General features: G+C 42.2%; 2 protein-coding genes across 2 annotated transcripts; one reads left to right on the forward strand and one right to left on the reverse strand.

Moving 5' to 3' along the window:
* Nucleotides 1-1,667: 1,667 nt before the first annotated feature.
* On the forward strand, nucleotides 1,668-8,950 carry pcolce2b (procollagen C-endopeptidase enhancer 2b). Its single transcript, XM_028432995.1, has 9 exons — nucleotides 1,668-1,866; nucleotides 2,104-2,212; nucleotides 2,532-2,787; nucleotides 3,602-3,726; nucleotides 4,081-4,217; nucleotides 4,301-4,464; nucleotides 5,302-5,385; nucleotides 7,407-7,574; nucleotides 7,910-8,950. The coding sequence occupies exons 1-9, from the start codon at nucleotides 1,739-1,741 to the stop codon at nucleotides 8,038-8,040; spliced, it is 1,302 nt and encodes a 433-aa protein (XP_028288796.1). The 5' UTR covers nucleotides 1,668-1,738; the 3' UTR covers nucleotides 8,041-8,950.
* A 301-nt stretch (nucleotides 8,951-9,251) lies between these two features.
* On the reverse strand, nucleotides 9,252-21,945 carry trpc1 (transient receptor potential cation channel, subfamily C, member 1). The gene is made up of 13 exons (XM_028432433.1): nucleotides 21,464-21,945; nucleotides 20,630-20,784; nucleotides 20,267-20,368; nucleotides 19,982-20,184; nucleotides 19,108-19,239; nucleotides 18,758-18,953; nucleotides 17,564-17,900; nucleotides 15,768-15,907; nucleotides 15,164-15,313; nucleotides 10,605-10,789; nucleotides 10,249-10,450; nucleotides 9,743-9,937; nucleotides 9,252-9,648 (listed from the first exon to the last, which is right to left on the reverse strand). The coding sequence occupies exons 1-13, from the start codon at nucleotides 21,621-21,623 to the stop codon at nucleotides 9,421-9,423; spliced, it is 2,385 nt and encodes a 794-aa protein (XP_028288234.1). The 5' UTR covers nucleotides 21,624-21,945; the 3' UTR covers nucleotides 9,252-9,420.
* Nucleotides 21,946-22,788: the final 843 nt, after the last annotated feature.

The following is a 22,788-nucleotide window of genomic DNA, read 5'->3' on the forward strand; positions in this document are numbered from 1 at the left end:
AATGTTAAACTCCAGGCCACGTAATCAATCTCCGAACCAGTGATGGCGGTACTCTGTTTAGACCTTGGTGGCAATGTTTAAACAAAAAGAAGGTATGTAGCGTTAGAAAAGCGGAAAAAACATAGACAGAACTAAATTTCTTACATCTAGTGCAGGTGTTTTAATATTCTGTCACAGAGTTTGTGCCGTCCTCGGTATATGTCTGCTATACTTTGACAGACCAGTTAAACTCTTCCCTTTTTTTGTCTAACCAGTTTATTGGATAAGTGTGAAACTGAAATAATCATAATCACGTCATAGAACGCAGTGAGCATCTGTTTCTAAATAAATTATATAAATAAATCTGCTTTTTTATAACAAAACAGAGTTATATCATATGTCATAGTTTCAGACTATGTAGCTGTATTGGAAGCTAATGCTGATATGTGCTATAAATAAGTAATGTTACTGATTAAATACAGTTTAATTCAGTTTTATAAAAACTCCCTTTTAACAGGAAGAAACTTTGAGCAGGACCCTGCTAACAAAGGAGACCCATCCTGTTGATAGCTGGCCGGGTAAAGAGGGAGAATTTAGGTTTATAAAAACACAGCATTAAAAGACAGCTGCCCATCAACAACAGAACACACAGCTGTAATGGAACTCTTCTACTCTGAACTCTTCTATGAATATGGGTCGGCCTGATTAGTGGTGAGGAGGGGGGAAGAGAGGAGGTGGGGGAACAGAGATGGTGGTGGTGTTGAGGAGGTGGGAGAACTGCTCAGTGGATCATGTTTGTGTCCCCCGGCAGTGTAGGCCTATAGCATCAACATTTAAATGACAACATGACAACATTTAAAGACTAATATGTCAGGAAGTGATACCTATCAGCCCTACACACATTGTTTGAGGCTAATAATACGCTTTACTAAACTAAAGAGGAAAACTCTGGTCTTAGAGGTGGAGGTGGTGTCTGCCTCTCAAACCTAGATTGGCAACTGGTTCCATAGAGGTGCCTGATAGATAACTCTCCCCCATTCTACTTTTATGTGTTGCAGGAACTACAAGTAATCCTGCACTCTGTGATCTGACTGTTCTATTGGGAATATATGGGACTATTACATCCTGAAGGTATAATGGAGCCAGGCCGTTAAGAGCCTTATATGTAAGAAGGAGGGTTTGAAAGTCTATTCTGAATTTTGATGAGGGTAAAATAGCCTACAGACTTCTAACCTACGACATTGCTTGTATGATACAATACTTCACCCAGCAGGTGGCGCTCTCATTCTTTATAGACTCTCCCTCTCTTACCTGTACCACTGTTCACTTTGAATACATGTTAGTTATGTTTAATTAAATGTAAAATATGCATTCCTGTTAAAGAGCTGACACAGCTTCTAACAAGTCCCAATCCTACATCACGACCCGCAGCCTGCTGTTTGGAATGCATGTTAAACATCCATAGATTATTCCTTGATTCAAGTTTATTCATGTGAACCTCCATCAAGGTTTTTCCAGTCCAGGTGCCGTACGCAGTATGGAGGTATATAATGCATGTGAGACCCGCACCCTCCCAGCGCGTCTTTAATCTTTTTTTTTTCTTTTTTTTTGGGGGGGGAGAGAAAAAACAGCACCCTGAGCTCCGTCCCTCCTACCACGCAGAACAAACGCTATATTCATCTGCTTGAGGTTGCAGTTACTGAAAGTCCCTGCAGGAACTCCTGGGTACTTTTCCCCTCCGTTTGAGCTGCTGAGCACAATGCCATTCATAGCACGGAGCGAAAGCAGGCGAAGCTCCGTTCACCCAACAATGTGGAGAACATGCAGTCTTTTTTGCGCATGGACTCTACTGTTCATGACAGAAGTCTGTGCGCAGTCCCAGCGGAGGTACACCTTTATTTACTTTTTTTTTCTTCCAAATTAATTGAAAAGATTGATGAGGAAGGACCCCAGCAGGAGTTTATAGAGGAATATTCTGCAGTCTGCGCTGCCTCATATGGCGCATTGGCGAGGAATTAAAATCACTGCTAGATCAGAGTCTGCAGTTTGTTAGTAACACATCATCATCATCATCATCACCACCACCGTCATTTGATATTTATAGACAACATTTTTCCCCTCCAGACCAACCTTCACATGTGGCGGAAACATCACAGGGGAGTCTGGAGTTATCGGGAGCCAGGGGTACCCAGGAGTTTACCCTCCAAACACCAAATGTGTGTGGAGGATCACAGTGAGTCCAGTTTCATCTTTGTGTTTTGCTTTCACACCACAGCCTAGAACAATGTGACACTAAACAGCTGTGTAGTGTATGACACTCTCTGCCTAAGAGTATACTCCCAGTTCCATTCTAAAAATACTTAACCACAGCCACAGTTAGCTTTGGGTGATTTTTGCTGACTGGCTCAGTTTAAACACTGTACTGTAAAACTGATTGTGTAGTTAGAACATTTATAACCTGGTATATTAGTACAGTGTCAGGTAGATAAAAATATCTCTGACCAATTGTGTGATTTAATATCCATTAATGTACTCTGTAATCTCCCACTCAGGTCCCCGAGGGCAAGGTGGTGGTGTTGTCATTCCGCTTTATTGATCTGGAGAGTGACAACCTTTGCCGCTATGACTACGTGGATGTTTACAGCGGCCATGTCAACGGGCAGAGACTCGGCCGCTTTTGTGGGACGTTTAAGCCAGGAGCCCTGGTTTCCACGGGCAACAAGATGCTCCTGCAGATGGTATCTGATGCCAACACCGCTGGGAGTGGCTTCCTCGCTGTTTTCTCTGCTGCCCACCCGCATGAGAGAGGTGAGAAAAGAAGCTGGCACGCTGTTGTCTTACTCACTCAAAGGTGTTGACCACTTTGTATCACAATGCTCAGACAGAAACAGAGAGAAACACTGTTCCGCCTTTGATTATGCATAAAGCTGTGTTTGACACACAGTAAAACAAAAAGGAATCATAGTTTTTCTTCTGCTCAGTGAGAGCCGGTGACCTTTGGATGCTTTCATTTGTCTGAGACGAGGCCACGAGTCTAAAGTTCATGTGGACAAAAAGACAGCTGCATCCCAACTCTCGTCACAGCGTGATGTGGAATTTCCCACAGAGAGCATTTCAGCTGAAAGTACAGGTCAGAGGTATCACTTAAGAGTTAAATGAGCCTCTTCCTCTCTGCAAGGTCGCAAAGTCCCATCTACTGTTTTTTGTGGAATTTTAATGGCTGGCTGTCTGTACCCAAGGAGCTGACAACTATAATGGACAATGTTTATTAACCAGCCTGCCTGAATGGGAGCAGAAAGCCTGTCAGCATACTGTGACATCTGTACAGCACAACATGGAAACTGTACTTCCTCTTTAGACTTACTTAGTCTGCAAAGAAAACATGGGATTGAATAGATTGACAGCCTAAACAGCTCGTAAAGGTACTGACTTGATGTTAATGGCGTGTTGTATTTTCCAGACCCCTCTGGACTAATGACTGACTTGATTTTTAGGGTCATAATGACAATAGAGGCCACACAAAAGCACTTTGGGGTGAAAAACACAATCACTGTATTGCATCACCATTGTCTTATAATAATATTCAAGCAACAGAAATTATAGTAATCCTGATGTTCTACAGGGGATCAGTACTGTGGAGGCAGACTGGACAAGCCCTCTGGGACTTTTAAAACTCCTAACTGGCCTGAGAAGGACTACCCAGCTGGTGTCACCTGCTCCTGGCACATAGTGGCACCAAAGAATCAGGTGGGCATTTTCATAGTCTGTAAAAGTCAGTGTGCAATATGTGCTTTCTTCAGCTTACAACACTCTGACTAGATGATGGAATCTAACTCATCTAAACTTGTGCTGCTGATCTGCTTGGCGAATCGGCCAGCTTCCTGTTTGCACAATTACTTTAACAGCTAACATTATATATAAGTAACTAAATCCCATAATTTAACAACTGTTTTCTTTCATTGGAGCCAATATCAGTGGATGAATGAATAAGTAAATATTATTCAGAACTAGAACATTTAAAGCTTCCTGATTGGCTCCTACAGAAATTATAATATGCTCATTATTTGGATGCCCTACATGCCCTTTTTAATGTCTCTTCAGATTATTGAAGTGAAGTTCGAGAAGTTTGATGTGGAACGAGATAACTACTGCCGCTATGACCACGTCTCCATTTTTAATGGTGGAGAAATAAACGATGCAAAGAGGATCGGAAAATACTGCGGAGACAGCCCCCCAGCGTAGGTGCAGAAGACTTCACTGATCCATACAATTATTTTATCTCAGTTTATCACTCAGTCTGCTTCCCTGTGTTATTCTCCAGGCCGGTATTCTCAGAGGGGAATCAGCTCCTGATCCAGTTCCTGTCGGATCTCAGTCTAACCGCAGACGGCTTCATCGGACACTACAAGTTCAGGCCAAAGAAATTCCCCACCACTACAATACCACCCACCACCACTACACAGCCAGTCACCACCAGGCCCATACGTAGGTAGCAGCCTGTGTCCAATAAAAACAATTAGAAGCTTTCTAACATCTGGAATTGTTGACTTTGACTTTGTACTACTGGATTCTCTTCCTAACATGTGGGGTTTATCTAGTTCAATCTGCCTCCAATAACAGATCTGGTTTAATTTAACCAAGTTCTAAGTTAGAGTTCCTTTAAGGAAGACATGATCCAAATACTTAATTAAAAAATGAATGATCCATCATTCTTTATACATTGAGGAAAAAGAACATTCTGTCCTGGAGCCTGTAAGTTCCATTAAACACACTGACCAACAAAACCAAACACAACATATGCTATAGCTGGCTCCCATTTCTCTTGTGTAAACTGTAACACTAATAGGCAGTGTGGGCACGTGTTTGTGTGTGCAATCACACACACACGCATTCGCAGCTCATTTTCATACTCAAACTCACATTCCCACACACTGTTGTTTTTTCCCTCAGTCAGGCCAGGTTATATTGGCGGCTCCTTGCCATGATGTCATACTGTGACATCGCTCTCTGGTTGGCTTATCTTTCACAACTTTTCCTTCTCCAGTAAGAAAAATATTTAGGCAGCCACCTTGTGTTTTCTTTAAGCCTTCAGTTCCATCCTTTGTGGACTATTTCTAACTAATAAAACAGATGTCTCATTACTTAGCATGTTGTCTTACATGCTGTACATTGTGTAGCTGACAGCCATTCATTTGTGTGTTGCTGAGAATATCCAGTAAATAAACCACAAAGGAAGCAGATGGAGCTATAACCTACATGCTTGCATCACTGGCAGACAAAATTACAGAGTGAATTCTCTTGTGTGTGTGTGTGTGTCTGCAGCTCTGAAGTACTCCGTCGCCTTGTGCCAGCAGAAATGCAAAAGAAGAGGAACACTTGAAAGCAATTACTGCTCCAGCAATTTTGGTAAGAACATCAGCACTTATTGTAATTAATCAAAAAACTGCATAGAGTAATACATTCCAGCTTTTCTTGTGGTATCCTTGAACGTATCCAGTGATTTTACAGTTTATAGTCATGAACATGTCACTGTCTGTGCCTCTCTGATTTTTCTCTTGCACATCTGAAAGACCTCCCTTGATAGCCTTTTAGGAACTGAAGGATGGTATACAGTAGAGCACAGTTACCTCCAGTGTAAACACACAGTCAGCCCCTGACTGTACTGTAGGTACACTGGCAATAAATGAAGGTGTTGATTCAGGCTGAGCTTCTGTTTGCTGCTCTCTGATGTTTTCCTCTCTGTGAGATGTTTACCGCATGTGTTAGATTGGCATTTCAAAGAGTCCACTTGGATCAGGAACTGAGGAGGGTAAAGAGATGCAGGGAAAAAAAAGTTGCCTGTTCGATGTGGTGGCAGAATCAATGTGTGATGTTACATCACAGCGTAATGAAGTGGCGAGATGGCAGGTTGAAAATAGTGTCTAATCAACAGTTATTTGTTTAATTATGTGATAAGTGCACTTTGTAGTGTTAAAAGCGGTTTACTGGTTTATGTAACAGTAGCAGCAGATATAAGCACATGGCTAAAGCAGGCAGTCCTCTGGCTACTCTCATCCCTGTCAGGAAATGAAACAGGCCCTATGTGAAGTCCAGACATCTTGGTACCATCAGTGTAAAGAATCCTGTTCATGCTGAATGAACTGCTGGCTGCACTATCACTCACCTGTCACTGCTAAATATCATGTCTGCATGAGTCACAACTACTGTTAGTTTTTTGTTTGCACTTTTGGAGGCCTGGGCAGACTAAACAGGAAAAGACTGAAACAGCACAATGAGCATTTTGTCACATTGTGTGTAGCAGGACACAGAAAAAAAGAACCAGGACCAAGAGACAGGTCACTGTTCTAAACCACTCAACTTTAAGGGATTTCTCATGAAGACATTGTACAAAGAAGCAGAGCTGTGCCAGTTAGAGCCTGAGGTTCCAATGTAAATGCTGACTGAGCATGATGCATGCAAAATAAGCTGCGTTTAGAAATGCTTTAATCAAATGCATGAATCAGAGCATACGTTTGCTGCAGACAGTGCAGAGAGCTAATGATGCAGTGAGTCAAGGTTTTCACTGCTGTCAGAGATTTTTGCCCACAGACATGAGCTAAGTTTGCTAACTGCTGTGTGTTAAATAGCTGTTAGCTTAACAATACTACAATCTACTTCTTCCAGCACTTAAATGACTTTTCTAGCATGCTGAGCCTTCATGGTAAGCAAGTTTTAAAATGCATGTTTCCCTCCTGTCTGAATTTAAATATATATTCCCACTCAGAGATAGATAGATTGATACTTTATTGATCCTGAGGGAAATCCAAGAAATCTTATGAAACTTCGAAGAAATCGTATAAAGTGTAGCATCGCAGTGTGCTGTTCACCTCCCTGCTGGGGGTGTGAGTCGGCCCCATGTCGTAAAAAAAAGGTCATAAAAGAAGCCTATCGATATATTATACTGTTAATTCACAATGACATTTTTACACTTAGTCTGCACTTCAAAGACCAGGAAGTGAGATGTAGTAGACACATATTGTTCAGATCTTGCTCAGATTATTAATGATAACAATAAAAAGACAGACTTCCTCCACTACAGCTGTTTCCATCTTAAATTTCATGCTGTGCATTCCAGGCTCCATTTGCTGTTAATTCCTCACTTTACGCACACACTCACAGTATTATCCTTAATCCACTCATGATGGGAAACAAAGCCCTCCTTTGACTTCAGCCTGCAGCATAACAAACTGTAAACATTGTTAAAGTAAGTCAGTAACATCTTCAAAGTTTCATTGTGTTGTTTGAACCAGACCTGCCAAAGCGGCTGTCAGTGATCTTGCACTTGATATAAAAGTCTGGATCTTGTTTATGAGGAAGTGTTGCCTTGGAAAGGATGTGTTGTTTGACAGTACTTTTGTGTGTTTGGTGTCACCCTTTTTGTCTGATAGTGATAACTGGGACTGTTATTACTGCGGTTATTAGAGGAGGAAGCATGTACGCCACGGTCTCTATCATCAATGTGTATAAAGAAGGAAGTCTGGCAATCCAGCAGGCAGGAAAGACCATGAGCACCAAGATTATCATCCTGTGCAAGAAGTGTCCATTTATCAGAAGAGGTGAGTGCACAGCATGACCGTCACATTATGTCCTTCAGAGTTAATTGTTTTTTTATGTAAAAATAATGAAAATTTAAATTCAGCTCCTGTTGACTGCTTTGAATAACGTATGGCTCTGAGTTTGCCTCCTCTGCTGTGCTGTCAGTTCAACCCAAAGCGTTAGGTGAGCGGCAGAACTCACTGTCCAAACAGTCAATGAAACGCTATGTTTATATGTCTGCATATAAACATATGGTACACAGACCTGCCATACGCAGATTCTCATCTTCGGCCCTCCCTGAATGTCTCTGCCGTTCCGCCACTGCATTCAGGTTTGTTTTGTGTGACCTTACCAGGCTTGAACTACATCTTCATGGGTCAGGTGGACGAGGATGGTCGTGGGAAAATCGGCCCACAACACTTCGTCTTGGCATTTAAGACAAAGAACCAGAAGGGGCTGAACGTTCTGAAAAACAAACAGTGCTGAGTTCCAGTAGCTCTGAGGATCTCCACTGAAGCTGGTGTGCCCGGAGGCTCAGCTGTGGATGGAAACAATTAAGAAAAAAAAATCTTCTCCTTAACAACAGGCCACAAAAACAACTAAAAACTTATCTGGATGCAGAGCCACCAGCCCCAAACATAGACGGATGATTCACGATCCATTCTTTAAAGAGAGATTTGTGTATTTACTCATCTTGCTGGATGGTTTTAAAACAATGTGAGACACTAAAAATCTGTCTTCTATTAAAAAAAGAGCAGCACAGTTGGTCTGTTTTGCAACCTCGGGTTAATCAGAGAGAAAATTGGGTATTATTTCCACCTCTGTTCTCAGACAGGGATTTAAATATAGTGCCAGTGTCTGCAGCTCAGAACAGGGACTAAAGAAATATATTGACATGTTTCAAAAGGCAAATATATATATATATATATATAAAAAATCCATCCCATTTCGGCACTTTTACTTTAGAATGATTCCATATATCTGTCTTTCAGTGATTTCCTTTGAGGCCATAGAAAACAATGTGAATATGACTGGGCTTAAAGCATCAAACATGCATCTGCCTGAAGCCCATGGTTGTAGTTTAAACGCCGTTATTTTCCTGTGTTCAGTTTTAATGGGCAGGTTTGGAAGTTTTAAAAATGTGGTGATTAAAGTGCAATATTTAACATACCTGATTCTTTTAAAACAATTTTTTTGTGAAACAAAAGAGGACGTCACTTGCTGAAGCTTTTTGTTTTTAGTTGTTTATGGATGCAAAGCACCACCATCATTTACTTTCTGTCATTGTTTTTTAAAGGCAAAGGTATGAAATGAATACTATTTTCATATGAAAGTCTATGAATATTATTTATATTTTATTGTTTTCATCTGCCTGAATAAAACTCCTTCAACAGTTTCCTGTTGTTTGTCTTTGTGTGAGAAAGTCAAAAGTGAACTGTTTTGAGTGAGCGCTCTGCTGAGCATGAGACTACATCAGGTGTGTGTAATGTGACTCTCACATGGACCGGACCACTGCAGAGCTTGCTGACTGATTTTTGGCTTTCAGATCAAAAATCATTTTTATTAAGAAAAGAAAAGCCATCATTTCTCCAGAAGGTCCTTTTTTTGCATAAATCTTTATTTATCATTCAGTTGAAAACGATGGCTTTCTTTATTTACAAAAAGGGTTAAATAGCTGAATAATACATAGGGTGCCTGAGTCTGGAGGCTCTGGTGGAGAATACTGTATATATTTATCTAGTTCTCAGGTAAAAAGGTTCCTCTGTGACTCTGAGTTTTGCACATGCTCGGGCCACACAGCAGCTCAGATGAACAAAGAAGCAAATATTTTATCAAGAAGAAGAGAAAGAATAGGAGAGAGATCGTTTAGCTTCTTGGATAGAACATGCCATATTTGGATGTTCGGAAGCCTAACAGGTCCCTCATCTCATTGCGAAACTTGGACAGATCTTGGCGCAGGTCGTTCAGATTTTCCACCGTGGCCTGGTCTGTGCTCTGCATCTTCTGCCGGGTTGAGGTCAAGTAGCGGTGAACCAGACAGCACATGATCTTTTGGTAGTTCTCATCGCGTTTCTGCTTCAAGTTCTTCCACTCCTGCACAGAGAAAACAGAGAAAGAGTTCAAAATGATGACAAGATGTTGCATAATGAATTATTGAATTTAGCCTTTCAAAAATGTTTTCTCTCACCTTTAGGCTGTTCTGTCTCTTCACTTTTCCCTTTGAGGTGTGTGAACAGATCCACTTGCTCATGCTGGTCACCAAGTAGCAGACAGTCTTTGGGGAGGGGAGGATGTTGAAGGGTGGAGGCAGGGTACACTTGTCATCAAAGTAGCTGAGCCACAGTTTGGCTCGAGCAAACTTCCACTCCTTATCCTCGTGATTCTGCAGAGATCCAGAAGGCCAGCACGAACATTTAAGAACAGAGGAATGTGGGGAACGTTCACACACTGAAACCACTATTTTAGAGGAAATCCTTGGGGGGGCAACGTGTTTGTCTGGAGAAGTTGTTCTGCTTGGCATAATCAAAAGCAAACTGAGAAAAAAACAAACAATGCACAGCGGAGCGAAACATCTGTACAACATGTTAGGGTGACTACCACCAAATGAAATCAAATGAAAACAGTTGCAACGTTCGGTTCCAAGACGGAACTCTAATTGCCCTTGACAGAACTGAGAGAGCTGTTTACACTTACCGCAATTTGTCTGAAGCTTTTATGGAGCATGGCCACCAGGAGTTTGGTCAGCACAATAACCACCACGATGTTGTAGGTACCTATGATCATGGCCCCCACAAAGGAGCGCAGCTCCTCTGTGTAGCTGATGCGTGTTACGAAGAGCGCAACATGTGCCAAAGAGAAGATGTACCAGAAAAGGGCGTAGCAGGTCCCCATAAACCTGTGAACAGATGTCAGGTGGAAATCGTCATGTGTCACATTAAAAGCTGTCATCAAGGCCCCAGCTGTGTTTGAAAACCTCCCTCAACAAATACTCTGAACATCCATCACTGGCGTCATCGCTGTCAGAAACACAGACTGAGCTTTGCCCTTACGTGTGGAATGCGTCGTTGCTCTGTTGCTCGCAGAAGATGCCCTCGCAGTCCTTGTTTGTGTTCTTGTATGGGTCTTTGCCATCCTTTCCATAGAGCTGGGTCAGTCCAATGGTAAACGAGAATAACACAAGCAGGAAGAGGCCCAGGAACTTTCCGAACTCCTGCAGCATCTGACCCATGGAGATCTGGTGAGAGATTAACACATGGCAGTTAATCCTGTGCTGCTTGGTCCTGATTTAAGTGTGCATTCACACGATCATAAATATCTTTAAGCACCCAGGATCAGGTCAGACCATGCCGAGTGTCTGTGCTATAAAACATTTGATTAACTTTATAGATTTCATTAGTATGCTATTAGCAACCCAGAAATATTTAATTGATAGATATTTAGTCAATTTTCTGTCTTCTATCTGCATCATTTTAGTTGATTTTAGCAAAGGATACTGAACTCCCAGCTCCTTTCTATCTCTTTAAAATTTAAAAACAGCTATATTTCTGCTTGAGTGTTATGTTTGGCTCCTCTTTCAACACTCTCTCTGACCACTTGTCGCATGTTTTTTTCACCCATGTTCTTGTTTAGCTGAGATTCTCCAGGGAAATGGAAAAAGCAACATATTCTGGCGGCTAGTGTATGTTCACCCTACCTGAGGGAAGACAGACAAACATGGAGGAAGCCAGGGAGAGGGCTAGAAGACACAGAAAGTCTTCTCAGACCATTGGAAACCCACTATTTATAGACCCTGAGTGGCTTATCTGTTTACAAGGACCCAGGGATGCTCAAACAAGGTCAGAACCTTCCCTTCCAAAACACAAACATAGAGCGTCCACTGTAAGGACGACCACTGCCTGCACCTCAAGGTAAATGTGTGTGAGTGTGTGTGTGTGCTGACAGGTAGGTTCTGTGTATTAGGGTGATTCATTCTGTTGTCATGTATAAATCCCCCCAGTGTACTCCTCTGCCACTTTGCACATGATTTAGGGGCTGAGGCTGCTCCCTGCCTGTTTGGCCTGACAGGCAGTCTAACTTCGTTACTGTACAAACAGAGCAGGAATGTGGCAGGTCTGCAGCCTCCTAACCTGGACTGGAAGACATCGCTCAACTTCTCACAGACAGAATGATAAAGTGCCCATCACATATGTTTTTAACAGCATTTGATATTGTAATATCAAAATTAAAAATGAAACCGCCACATTATATGCAGTATATTGCTGTTACATGTTAGACTTTTATGTTTTATCAAAATCACTCCCATAGTACATCAACTCACAATAGTTTGCATGACACCTCCATCTTTGCTCGAGAGCATCTGTATTGCCTGCACTTTAGGGTTCTGGTAAGGACTCGTACCTAAAAAGGACTACAAAATGTTCCTACTTTACGGCACAGATCACATCCGCCTCACTCAGTTATCAGATGAGGCAAACGGAGCTGGACGCGACGCTGAGGGGAAGCAATGTACCTGCGGGCCAATCAGCCGGAAATTAAGAAGAAGAAGAAGAAGGTAGGAAGGAAGTAAAGTTCAAAGTCATGGCTGAAGCAGCAAATAAACTGAAGAAATTTCGTGATGTCTGAGGAGACGAAGAAAAGAAAAAGGGAGAACGACACAGCAAGAGGTCGAACAAGGATTAATGTCAGCGAGAGCGGAAAAGAACCGCTGCCATAGCGACGCAGGTCGGTGATAATGGCAGCTTCTGTAAACCGGATGTAGTTCCGGTGCACAGGTGCGTTAGGTCCAGTGATCATCTGTGTGGTATTTACAGGACTCGGGATTGGCCTGTGTAGCCGAACCGCTTCGGACAGAAGACGACAACGAACCCGCGGTTCTTGTGACTGTAGGCCGGCTACAATAAGGTAATGTTGTCTTTAAACTGCTTAAATACACTTTTAAACTGATGGATGTTTACTTGTTTAAATGGTTATTACTGTCTGCTTTCACTGTATTTGCGCAGAAACACTTAAAGCTTCGCAAAGCACACAGCGTCATTTTATTGTTTACATTGATATGACACGTTTGTTAGCTGTCTGGGGAAACGTTAATATGGGACGTATTTTAAGCTCAGACATGATGATAATGTACATATTGTAACGGTCTGAGTGAAATGTTGTGTTGTTGAGTTATGGAGTTGTGACGTTTCGCAGTGTTTTATTGAGTTGTTGTGATTAGCAGCAGATAAGCAGGCGGCGGTCGTCTTCCGGGTTCTGTACGTGTGTGAGTGTGTGCGCCTGCGCGGGCTGAGAGTGACAGGGAGAGGTTGTGTTGGTGTAGCTGCGGCCCACAGCAGCTGTGTAGATTTATGTTGTAGTTTGAATAAAACTCGAGAAAACAACGTACACTAAACAATATTTACGTGGCGTGAAAATATAACTGTTCAGTTACATTTACACATGAAAATATTGGGCAATCCAAGTGCCATTTCACTGTATTACTCTGAGATGTAGTTTTGTTAAACACTGTTAAAAAAGCAGAGCTATTATTTTGCAAACTGATGGCCTGCAGTATTGTCGACTTTTAGCTAATTTCCTAAATGGGTCTAGCTACAAAACAAACAACAGCATGAAGACCAGACATTTTGTTAATTAAACATAATGTAATTTGGCCAATTAATGGTCTGAGAACCATTTAAGAGCTAGAACGTTTTTAATTAAACTCTTTAGCTAGCTAGTCTTGCCCATTTTATGCTGACAGGAAGTAAAAACTGCTTTCTGTTCTGATATTTTCTGTTATTTAATGAGGACCAGAGGCTTTCTATGGATCTGTAATGTTATAGTTTCATTTTGTTTACTGGTTATGGGTTAATTGATGCAGTTAAACCAAAAAGGTAAAGTAAAAGTTAACCTATTTATCTGAGTGCCCCGTGTTCAGCCTGCTTATGTATAAGATGTTATCACTTTGAGTAATCGAACGACATTTGTTAAAACTTTAAAGGAATTTACTATGTAATATGTAGTCAAAACACCAGACTTGTGCCTACTTCTCATCAAACCTTCTCATACAGTTCACGATACCCAGCTGACCCCTAGTGATGGCAGACTAGTGTTTTCAGTGAGGTGAATTCTGGGCCATGAGTGAGCACAGACACACATGTTCAGTCACTCTTTCCAAATCCAGCAGGGGGGCCCTGCCTGGCAAAATATGAGCTGGCCCCTTCAAGGAAGGATGGAATCTGAAAAACTTTCATTACTGCAGCCCACACAGTACTGACTCACAGTCTGTGCCCCTGTGTGTGTGTGTGTGTGTGTGTGTGAGCAGGAGCATGTCTGAGTGCAACTGGACTGAATACTGGAATGTTCAGCTATCACAAGAGTGTGGAAATGTGTGGGTGCATGTGCATGAGTGGAGAGGTGTGTCTGCCATGTGAGGCCGTGAACACACAGCCACGTCTATTTCCAAAGCTAATAATTTTTCCATCCTGCCAAGCCAGACAGTGATGTCACAGAGTTAGAGTAGGAGAAAGGGGAAAAAAATGAGCAAGAGAGGTGATCCTAGCTGAAAAGTGCTCATTAACAATCTGCAGAGTATCCTAAGTGTTTTATAAGTCAACCACAAACAGCACCTACACTTAATGACAGGAAGACATCTCTGCAAACAGACTGACCTCACTGCATACCTGCTTTATGTAATAAAGGACACACACAAGGGAAAAACTCAATCCTAAAGACTGCTAGGACAGAGTCAGACCTTGGCTGGCTTCACAATTTCTCTTAGCCAGCTGGCTGATGATACATGATGTGATAAAAAGGGACACCTGTGGCACAAGAGCCTGAGCAGAAAATATGTAAACCAGATCTTTGGATGGTCTGGAGCTACAAAAACCAGAAGAATGTCTCTTTCTGCCAAATGAAATTTTGCGTAAAAGAAGCATAAAATCCATACATAGGTGTAGTGTGAAATATCGGCGAATAGAAGCAAATGTCAGTACTGTTTGGATGACAATACTATAATGAAGTGAATGAGATGAGGCTTTTTATCCAAATACTGAATAAGTGTTTTGCAGGCCAAGAGAGGAAAACAAAATGCTGCAATTTATGTTCTTTTGGTCCAAAAGTCAAAAGATTTCCCTATAGTTTTCAAGTAAGAGAATCCAAGGAATCAGTTTTGTGTGAACTGGTGGCAGTTTTCTACATGACTGGTGACAGCAGTACATTGATGCACCTATAATGTTTTCAGTTCATGATGAGCATCTCATCGCATCACAGCCTATCTCATTTATCTACTGCCTAAACTCGCTGTATTTATCCTTAATGCTTATGATGATGGTTATGTTACTGCCAGGCACAACTGGTACGATGTTTAGCTTGTTCACATTCAAGAGAGGAGTGAGTGGGTGGTATGTGTGTTTGTGTAAAAATGACAGAAAAGGGAAGCAGTTACATAAGTATTAGGTAATTTTTTTTGTATCATCCAGAATGTTTTATGGATGGAACCCTCCAGGGATCAAATGTTTTTGTTGCCTGTCTGGTTTTACTTGGAATTGAAGCTCTTAACTCTAAAAATGTCACTGCAGAGCCATAAAATCAAATGGGCTAACATGCTAGATGCTCCCACTGCTTTTCCTACCTGTAGCGGCCCCAGGATGGAGCTGGTGGTGTACATGAAGAAGAGGCGTAGGTAACTCAGAACATTGGCAAAGGCAAACAAGCCCTCAGCCACCAGAATGGGGTGGAAGGCATCCCATTTCTTCCTCTCTGTGTCCTCCATGTCTTTGAACTGCAGAAACACATACACTTGACAGTCCAAGACATGCAATTGTAGTACTGTGAATGTACTTTCATGCACAGTAGAGATTTTTCCACATGCATATGTGGGAAGCATAATGGATGTGCCTACATGGAATATTATGAGGCAGGGAAGGCATTCACTGTCCATCATTTCCACACTGGACATTCTGATTAATTTTGAGTTCTTAAAATCTTCTGGATTTCGTGTGAGGCAATGCTTATGGCTAGAGACACCAAACACTGCAAATTTACAGTGTATGAATGGATAAATCAGGTGTGTCGGGTAGCAGCTGATGGACTTAACACTGCTGGTCTACCTCCATCCGTCCCGGTCATAAAAAATAATAACTTCAACTTGAGCTTGAGGTCTATCAACAACTATTCCCAGAAAATTGATGTATGCCAAACTTATAAATGCAGGAGGAAGAGTCTGTAATGTGTACCTTGCTATGAGCCACAATCTTGAGGGCAAAGGTGGCTAGGTAGAGAGAGTTCATCACGAAACTCAGCTGGTTCCTAGACTCTTCCAGAAAGTCTTCCAGCCCTTCATACCACAGGCGCTTCACATCCGACCACACCATTCCTATAGGACAGAACAAGAATTTAAAACGCACGTTCACACCACTGGAAAAAGGCGTGTGGTTGTCATCCACAGCATCTTATAATCCATAAGTCATCTCACAGAGGGAGCCCAGGGGAAGCAGGAATGTATGAGACACTGAAATCAAAGATTAATGAGCTGAGAGTGTGTCATCTGTGGGATTTAGGGAGCTGTGTGGAATTTAACAAAGATGGGTCTTTTGTCTTCAAATCGAATGTCATCTATTCTAAATGCAGAGGGATGATAAAATCAAGGCAAGGTGTAGTGACACTTTCACCGTAGTTATTACAGTAGTCAAGAGTGTCCCGTGTTTTCAGCACAGTTTTGGCACAAAAATCCAATTAGGATTTTTTTTTTTTACACATGAATTGTTTCTGTCTCTGAATTATTTTCATTTTGGTTATCTAATGCAGAAATCAAAGCACAGAGAGATGTAGAGATGTCAAGACATCTGCATGTAGCCCAGCATAGACTCGCACTCCCCACAGCCTCACAGTGTCTGATTTCCCCATTAATGTGAGGCATGTGAGGCTCAGGGGAATAGCAGAATGGAGAAAACATGAGAAAGATGGGGAGACAGGAGAAAAATAGAAAGTAATAAGAATGAAAAGTCTTGTCGCTTGACTTGTGATTGCTGTCTGTAGACATCCAGCACATGTAGGAACTTTAACAGCTCACATCCTGATAACAGGAGAGGGTTAATTATTAGTGAGCACATCCTTCTTATTTAACTCCTCTTGGAGGGTGTGTTGATGCTGCAGTTTGAAAATGTGGCAACCTGCACAAAAAAGAGCTGAAGTTGTTAAAACTGATCTTTGATGTTGCTCTTCTGCAGTACTTAAGGAATGGTTCCCCCTCTAGTGGGCTATCTGAGCCCATGGAAACACCCATTACACTTCTGTCTATTGACTCAAGTACTGCTGTCACTCCTCCTATACACAGTATAAATTGAAAATTACCCCACAACTGTCTTCATAACATTGACTAATCGAAGACAATTGCTGCTAAATTCTTTTCTAACCCGTCAGGGACAGTTATCAGGATGATTTATTAGTATGGTGATGATGAAACCTAGGCATAAGAGGTGTGGTTGTGCTGCTGTGTCTCTGGTGAAGAGGGTTAAGATGTTGCAACCATGATACAAACAGAAGGCAGGGCCATTATAGAAACTGAATGTTCATGCTAATGGTTTCTTGGTAGAAGAGGATGGTATAGAGAGGCCATTTCTCTCCACCCTATTCTGAAAAGATAGCTGATGGTTGTATGAATACACTGGTTGTGTGTTGAGTTCAGTGATAGAAGCACTCAGATGGGTCACAGGGGAGAAAGAAGAAGCTGCTGCTCCTTTCTATACAGCTCAATTAGAAGCAGAACTGACAGATTTAATCCAGTCAAGCCAGGCTTTCTGTCGTTTACTACAGAAATGACCATTTGTCATATGATGCCTGATCAGATTATGGAGACTGGACTTTAGCCAGACCATAACAGGAATCTCTCGTTTTCACTACATCATGCAATGTTACTCCTGCTCTGCAGGACTGAATTTGTGATCTATTTTTAATTTTCTTGTATGCATCAGAGAATTATTCAATTAAAGAACTTATTGACACAACATACAGAACATGATACTCCTCTCACCTATGATCCAGAGGATGAGCAGGTAATCAATCATCTCAAGTGCAGGGCCCATCGTGTTTTTCTTGCCTTCATTGTAGACTAGAGAGTACAGGTTGAGTAGCAGCAGGAAGGTGAAGTAGGAGGCGCTGTGAATGATGAACTTTACAAAAGGTGTGTGGATGATCTGGCCGACTCGGGAGCGGGGCACCAGAAGGTAGCAGACAGAAAGAAGTGGCCAGAGCATCGCCACACTCAGGACAGTGGCCATCTTCAGACAGGTGTGTTTACGGCGATAGCTGGCCGTCTCTCCAAACCAGACCGTGTTGAGGAACTGCTGACAGTTGGACTGAGCCACAAACTAAAAATCAGGAGAAACAAAATATTAGAGTGAGAAAGTCCCCTTGAATGTGAACTGCTAAACAATCGCTAACAGTATTTAGTAGGTATTTAAACTGAATATTAGAGCATGTTGTTTTCATTAGCAGTATAAATATCCTACACTGCTTGATGTTTTTCTTCAACACACATCTATCAGCTAATGTTAGCTGTGTTCACATGCTACACTACTACCACAATACTAGCATATCTTAACTATAAGAAAAGTACTGTTTGAAGTTAGCCAGTGCCCAGTTAGCTTAGCACAAAGATTAGAAACAGGGTAAACAAATTGGCTCCGTTTAAAAACAAAAAAAGGTTTCATGTCGTTAAGATAATAATCTTCATCACAGAAACATGGGTGACATCAATCATTTCTCCTCTGCTGTTAGACATGGTTATTAAAATAGCAGGGCACTGATATTTTTTCCACTATGAATTTGAGAATACAACAAAATGATGTATTCTACAGAGCTGAATAGAGTAACATTCTTCTCTGCACTAACATCCGGATTAGGAGTAGTTGGTAGTTCTCTGATGTGTACCTATAGAAAAAACCTTCATCTGTGTTGTGTCTCCAACATGAAACGGTATGCTACTAGTGCTGCCATTTGTGATATATGAGTTAAACTCCTCACACATGGTCATCACACCTGTAAATTCAACCACAGCTTCAAACTTCAAGCTTCAGTTTGTCTTTGACTGCCGTAGCCTGGAGGGAGTACATTATGCTGCCAAACTAATACTTCCACAGACAACCACCACATGGTGTGCTGGGCCAGCTGTTAAACATGACATGACATTCAGTCAAGAACATTCATATCATTGCTTGCTGCTCACTTCTTTTTGGTTATACTTGATGGCAAGTTTAAGTCGACTGAGATTCATGCGCTCCTCCAGTAATCCTCTCTTGTCAACATGATCCTCGCTTGATGTGTGGTTCAGAATCACTTCTAGCTCTCGAGAGTTTCGTGCCTGTGCCAGCAGGTCCTTGGCAAACATCTTGCACTGCTTTGCCAGCTCCTCATAGTCATTTCTGGAGGAAAAAAACATGCATACATTCAGAAAACAAAATATTTAATTGTAATTTATCTCAGGCTGTAAACGACAATGGTTCACAAACAATAGCATGTATTTGTCTGGGTTTTTATGTGCAAACATTCAGACTGCTGTGCAGCAGCTGACTGTACCTGAACTCCACCTCAACCAGGCTGAGCTCCTTCAGGTCTGCACTCAGCTCAAAGGCTCTGAGTATGGGATCCTCCTCGGTCAGCATGATGAGAGAGGGGCTGGCGAGGCAGCGGTAGATGTCAAGACGGAACCTGACCCACAAGAAAGTGACCACATGTAAGGCAGGAAAGAAGACGCAACATATAGAAGCGCAGACATGAGAAAACAGAGAAACAGTCAGTCTTCTAGCCATTTAATTTGTACCTGCTTTAAACCTCTATGCTGTTTGACAGCAAAACTGCAGTCTGAATCATCTAGTTTACTGTGTGGGAGGCACACTGCCCTGCAGAGAGGATAAAACTGCCCAGCAGAGAAGATCAGCAAACTCTCATCTGCAAGTTCAGAAAACAAGACTCACTCCCTCCCCTGAGAACTGCTGCTGTTTCTGCTGCATTCCATTAAATTAAAGCTGTATTGATTTTATATTTCAGTGTAAAACTACTTATATGAAAAGTTGAAAACACCAATACTGGTTCTGTATAGCTAAATAAGTAGAGAGGGGAACAAGTAAGCAGCCCTCTCAGGGACTATAGGGATAGTATGAGCATATATGGTACTGTGGAAGACATGTGTGCATATGACCTGAATTATTACTTTCCCAGTGTAGTAGGTGACGTTTTCAAGCTGATGCTATCATGAAAGTAAGTGGTTGTTTCACAAGAGCCTGTCCTGAACACTCCACCTGACATACCAGCTGATTCATAGATGTTTTTAAGCTCCCACATACCAGAGCATAGACCAAAACAACCAAACCATCATCCTAACAACCACTTGGAGACCGATACATCTCTCTAGGCCATAAAAACATTTTCTGAATCGCTGGAAGGCCTGTACCTGGAGTGCCGTAGGCTGTCCTTCTTGTTTTTAGCATTGCAGAGCGTGCACTCGCAGCCTACAGCATGAGGTCGGGGAAGAGAGATGTCCTGCTTCAGCAGCATGGTCAGGATCTCATAGTTGTTCCTGTGGGCTGCCAGAATGACAGGAGCCACGTCCATGGTGGTGGAATACTCCGGGTTCTGGATTCGCTGCATTAATTTCTGGAAAACATAAGAAGTAATAAGCAGATAAAGATGTAAAATAATGAGAACTACTGCACATTCATACTGAGAGGAAACTTACAGCGATAGATGGTTTGGAAGATCGCCTCGGCCTGTGGTTGAGGAGGATGTCCACAGCTCCCACCACCTCTGAGTCTATGGCCACCAACAGGGCATCTGTCGCCTACACCAGAACATATGCATCATTTTTAGGGACATTAGATAAATATGAGGGCTGACACTGTCTGCTCCTACATTTACAATTCAGCAGTAGGAGCATATGGGTCTTAGTATGAGATTAAGCTTCCAGAAAGTGGCCTACAGCAGTCATTCCAGCATGCCCCCCTGCTAGTGCTGCCACCATGTTTTAATATGGGGACAAAGTTTACTGTATAGGCCACAAACTTACAGTGGAGATAGTGATGTGCATATTTTTTGTGGGTACCTGGCAGCCATGCTCCAAGAGAAGCTGCAGTATGTCAAGGTTCTCATTCTCGATGGCGATGGTCACGGCATCACGGCCCAGCACGTCAACGCAGTTGATGTTGAGCTGGCCGTGTCGGTTCTCCTCCAGCAGTTTCTTTACCATGTAGTAGTCGCCTGATGAGCACACGTAGTCGAAGCGTCATTTATCTGCACAGCAAATTCTTGCAAAGTCAGATCCATAAAAACAGTGAGGTATTATCTCTGGACTGTGCCAAGGAGACACACTCTCACAGAGCAGGCTCAGCTCCAGCCGCCCTCTTAATCTTTTATAACAATAACATCTCCCTCAAAGGACACTTTCTGTTCCTGAGCCATGTTTACAGAGGCTTTATATGGTCATGGTGGTGGTTTCTGGCACCCCCTGAAACCCCCTGGCTGTGCACTGTTTTTAACTTATCAATGAAACCTTCTGCTCCCATCTGAGCGGTTGAGAATGCCCATGCCTCTCTGCTAGTTTACGCTCTCTGTCTTTAGCTTGGTAACTTTTCCTGATAGGATCTGTAAAATGTCAGCGGAGCAGGGAGAGAAACTTTCAGACTAAATATATCCTTAACTCCTGTAGGCAAATTTCCACAGTATCCAACATGTAGGCAGCTGCAGGAGGCTCAGTAGAAAAAATGTAGGTATGTCTGTACAGTGATGGAAATCTGAAGAGTTGATGCAGGCCTGCTCATGCTCCAAGCAAATCCGGATCAGTATTGGTAGGTGATAACAAGAGCTTTTCTACTTTATTTCTGATAAATATATTTTCTGATACAGTACACAAGAATACAAGGATCGAATACGAGCAAACCTTTCTCGCATGCCAGCAGGAAGAGCTTCTCATCCAGCGTCGTCTCCTCCTTCACTTCTCTCACGTCTTTCAAGGCCAGAAATTTGTCCGGAGAGGAAGCGTCCGTGCCCTGGTACAGAGCTGCCATTACGACGGAGTACGACCAAACACTGATGTGCATCCCACTAGAAACCAGCGACCATTTCGCTAATAAAACCCGTCACATGTGATGACATTAAAGCGATCCCCTCCTGCTTGTCTGTCGCGTCGCAGCAAAGATTTAAAGCGTCGACATGAGATTAAACCAATGTCATTACGTCTTATTACCGTCGCATCTCCGCTGTTCGTCTGTGCGCCTTTTCCTCGCTCGAAAAACAGCTTTGTTACAGCCGACGACTCGGACTAGAATCTAAGAGACGACTGCAGTCCAGTAAAGCGACAGCGCCGTTGTACTCGGAGTGTTTACGTGCACCATCTTCTCAGCAGGATCCAGGGGATCTTTGTGGTCCTGATGCTGCTGTCGAGGCTCCTACTGCGCATGTTTCCTCCTCCACCTGCTCGTTGATTTCGCAGGCGCAAAGCCATCCTGCCTGATGATTACGTAACAGCTAGTAGTTCAAAACAAAACATATACATATTTTATAGCTGTAAATGACTGTACATGTATGATCTGCTTTAGCAGCACAGCTCATAAGTGACAAAATCCAAAAATCATATTTATGGCTTCTGCTCTGCACAGCATTAGTGTCCATGATAATAGACGGGCTACTTCTTGCAGTAATGGGATGATGTGTTTGGACATGCATGGTTGAGGTTTACTGCAAATGGATTCTACTGAAGGAGAAATCTAGAGGGTCTGCACTGTCAGAGGCAGGCGGTGAGGGAAGACATGATGCACCGCTCCCCTCCTGTATCTGACTATTATGCAAATGCCAATCAGCCTGTAACTCTCAGCACAGAGCAGTAAACATCTACACTGACATGAGACATGTAGTCCATATTTCACATTTGAGCTGGATGTCCCATCAAAAAGTGCAAAAAAATAGAATGAATATGAACAAATGTGCACGTAAGCAAGAAAATCAACTTTCTAGTTAGCTAGTTGTCATGGCACCTATTTCCTATTGAAAATATTTTAGTAGCCTACTGTATTTATATATTTGTATGTTTTAAAAGTGTCCTTTTCTATTTGTGGTTGTTTTTATGCACCTAAGGCCATGACAAATTTCTACAAAAAATAATACATTTATGTGGCAATAAGTCTCATTCTGATTGTGTTGGATATAGGCAGCAAGTGATTTTGTCCTTAAAACTGATGTTAGAAACAGAAAAAGATGAGCAGCAGA

This window comes from Parambassis ranga, chromosome 20 (genome assembly GCF_900634625.1).
Source record: "Parambassis ranga chromosome 20, fParRan2.1, whole genome shotgun sequence".
Taxonomy (NCBI): Eukaryota; Metazoa; Chordata; class Actinopteri; family Ambassidae; genus Parambassis; species Parambassis ranga.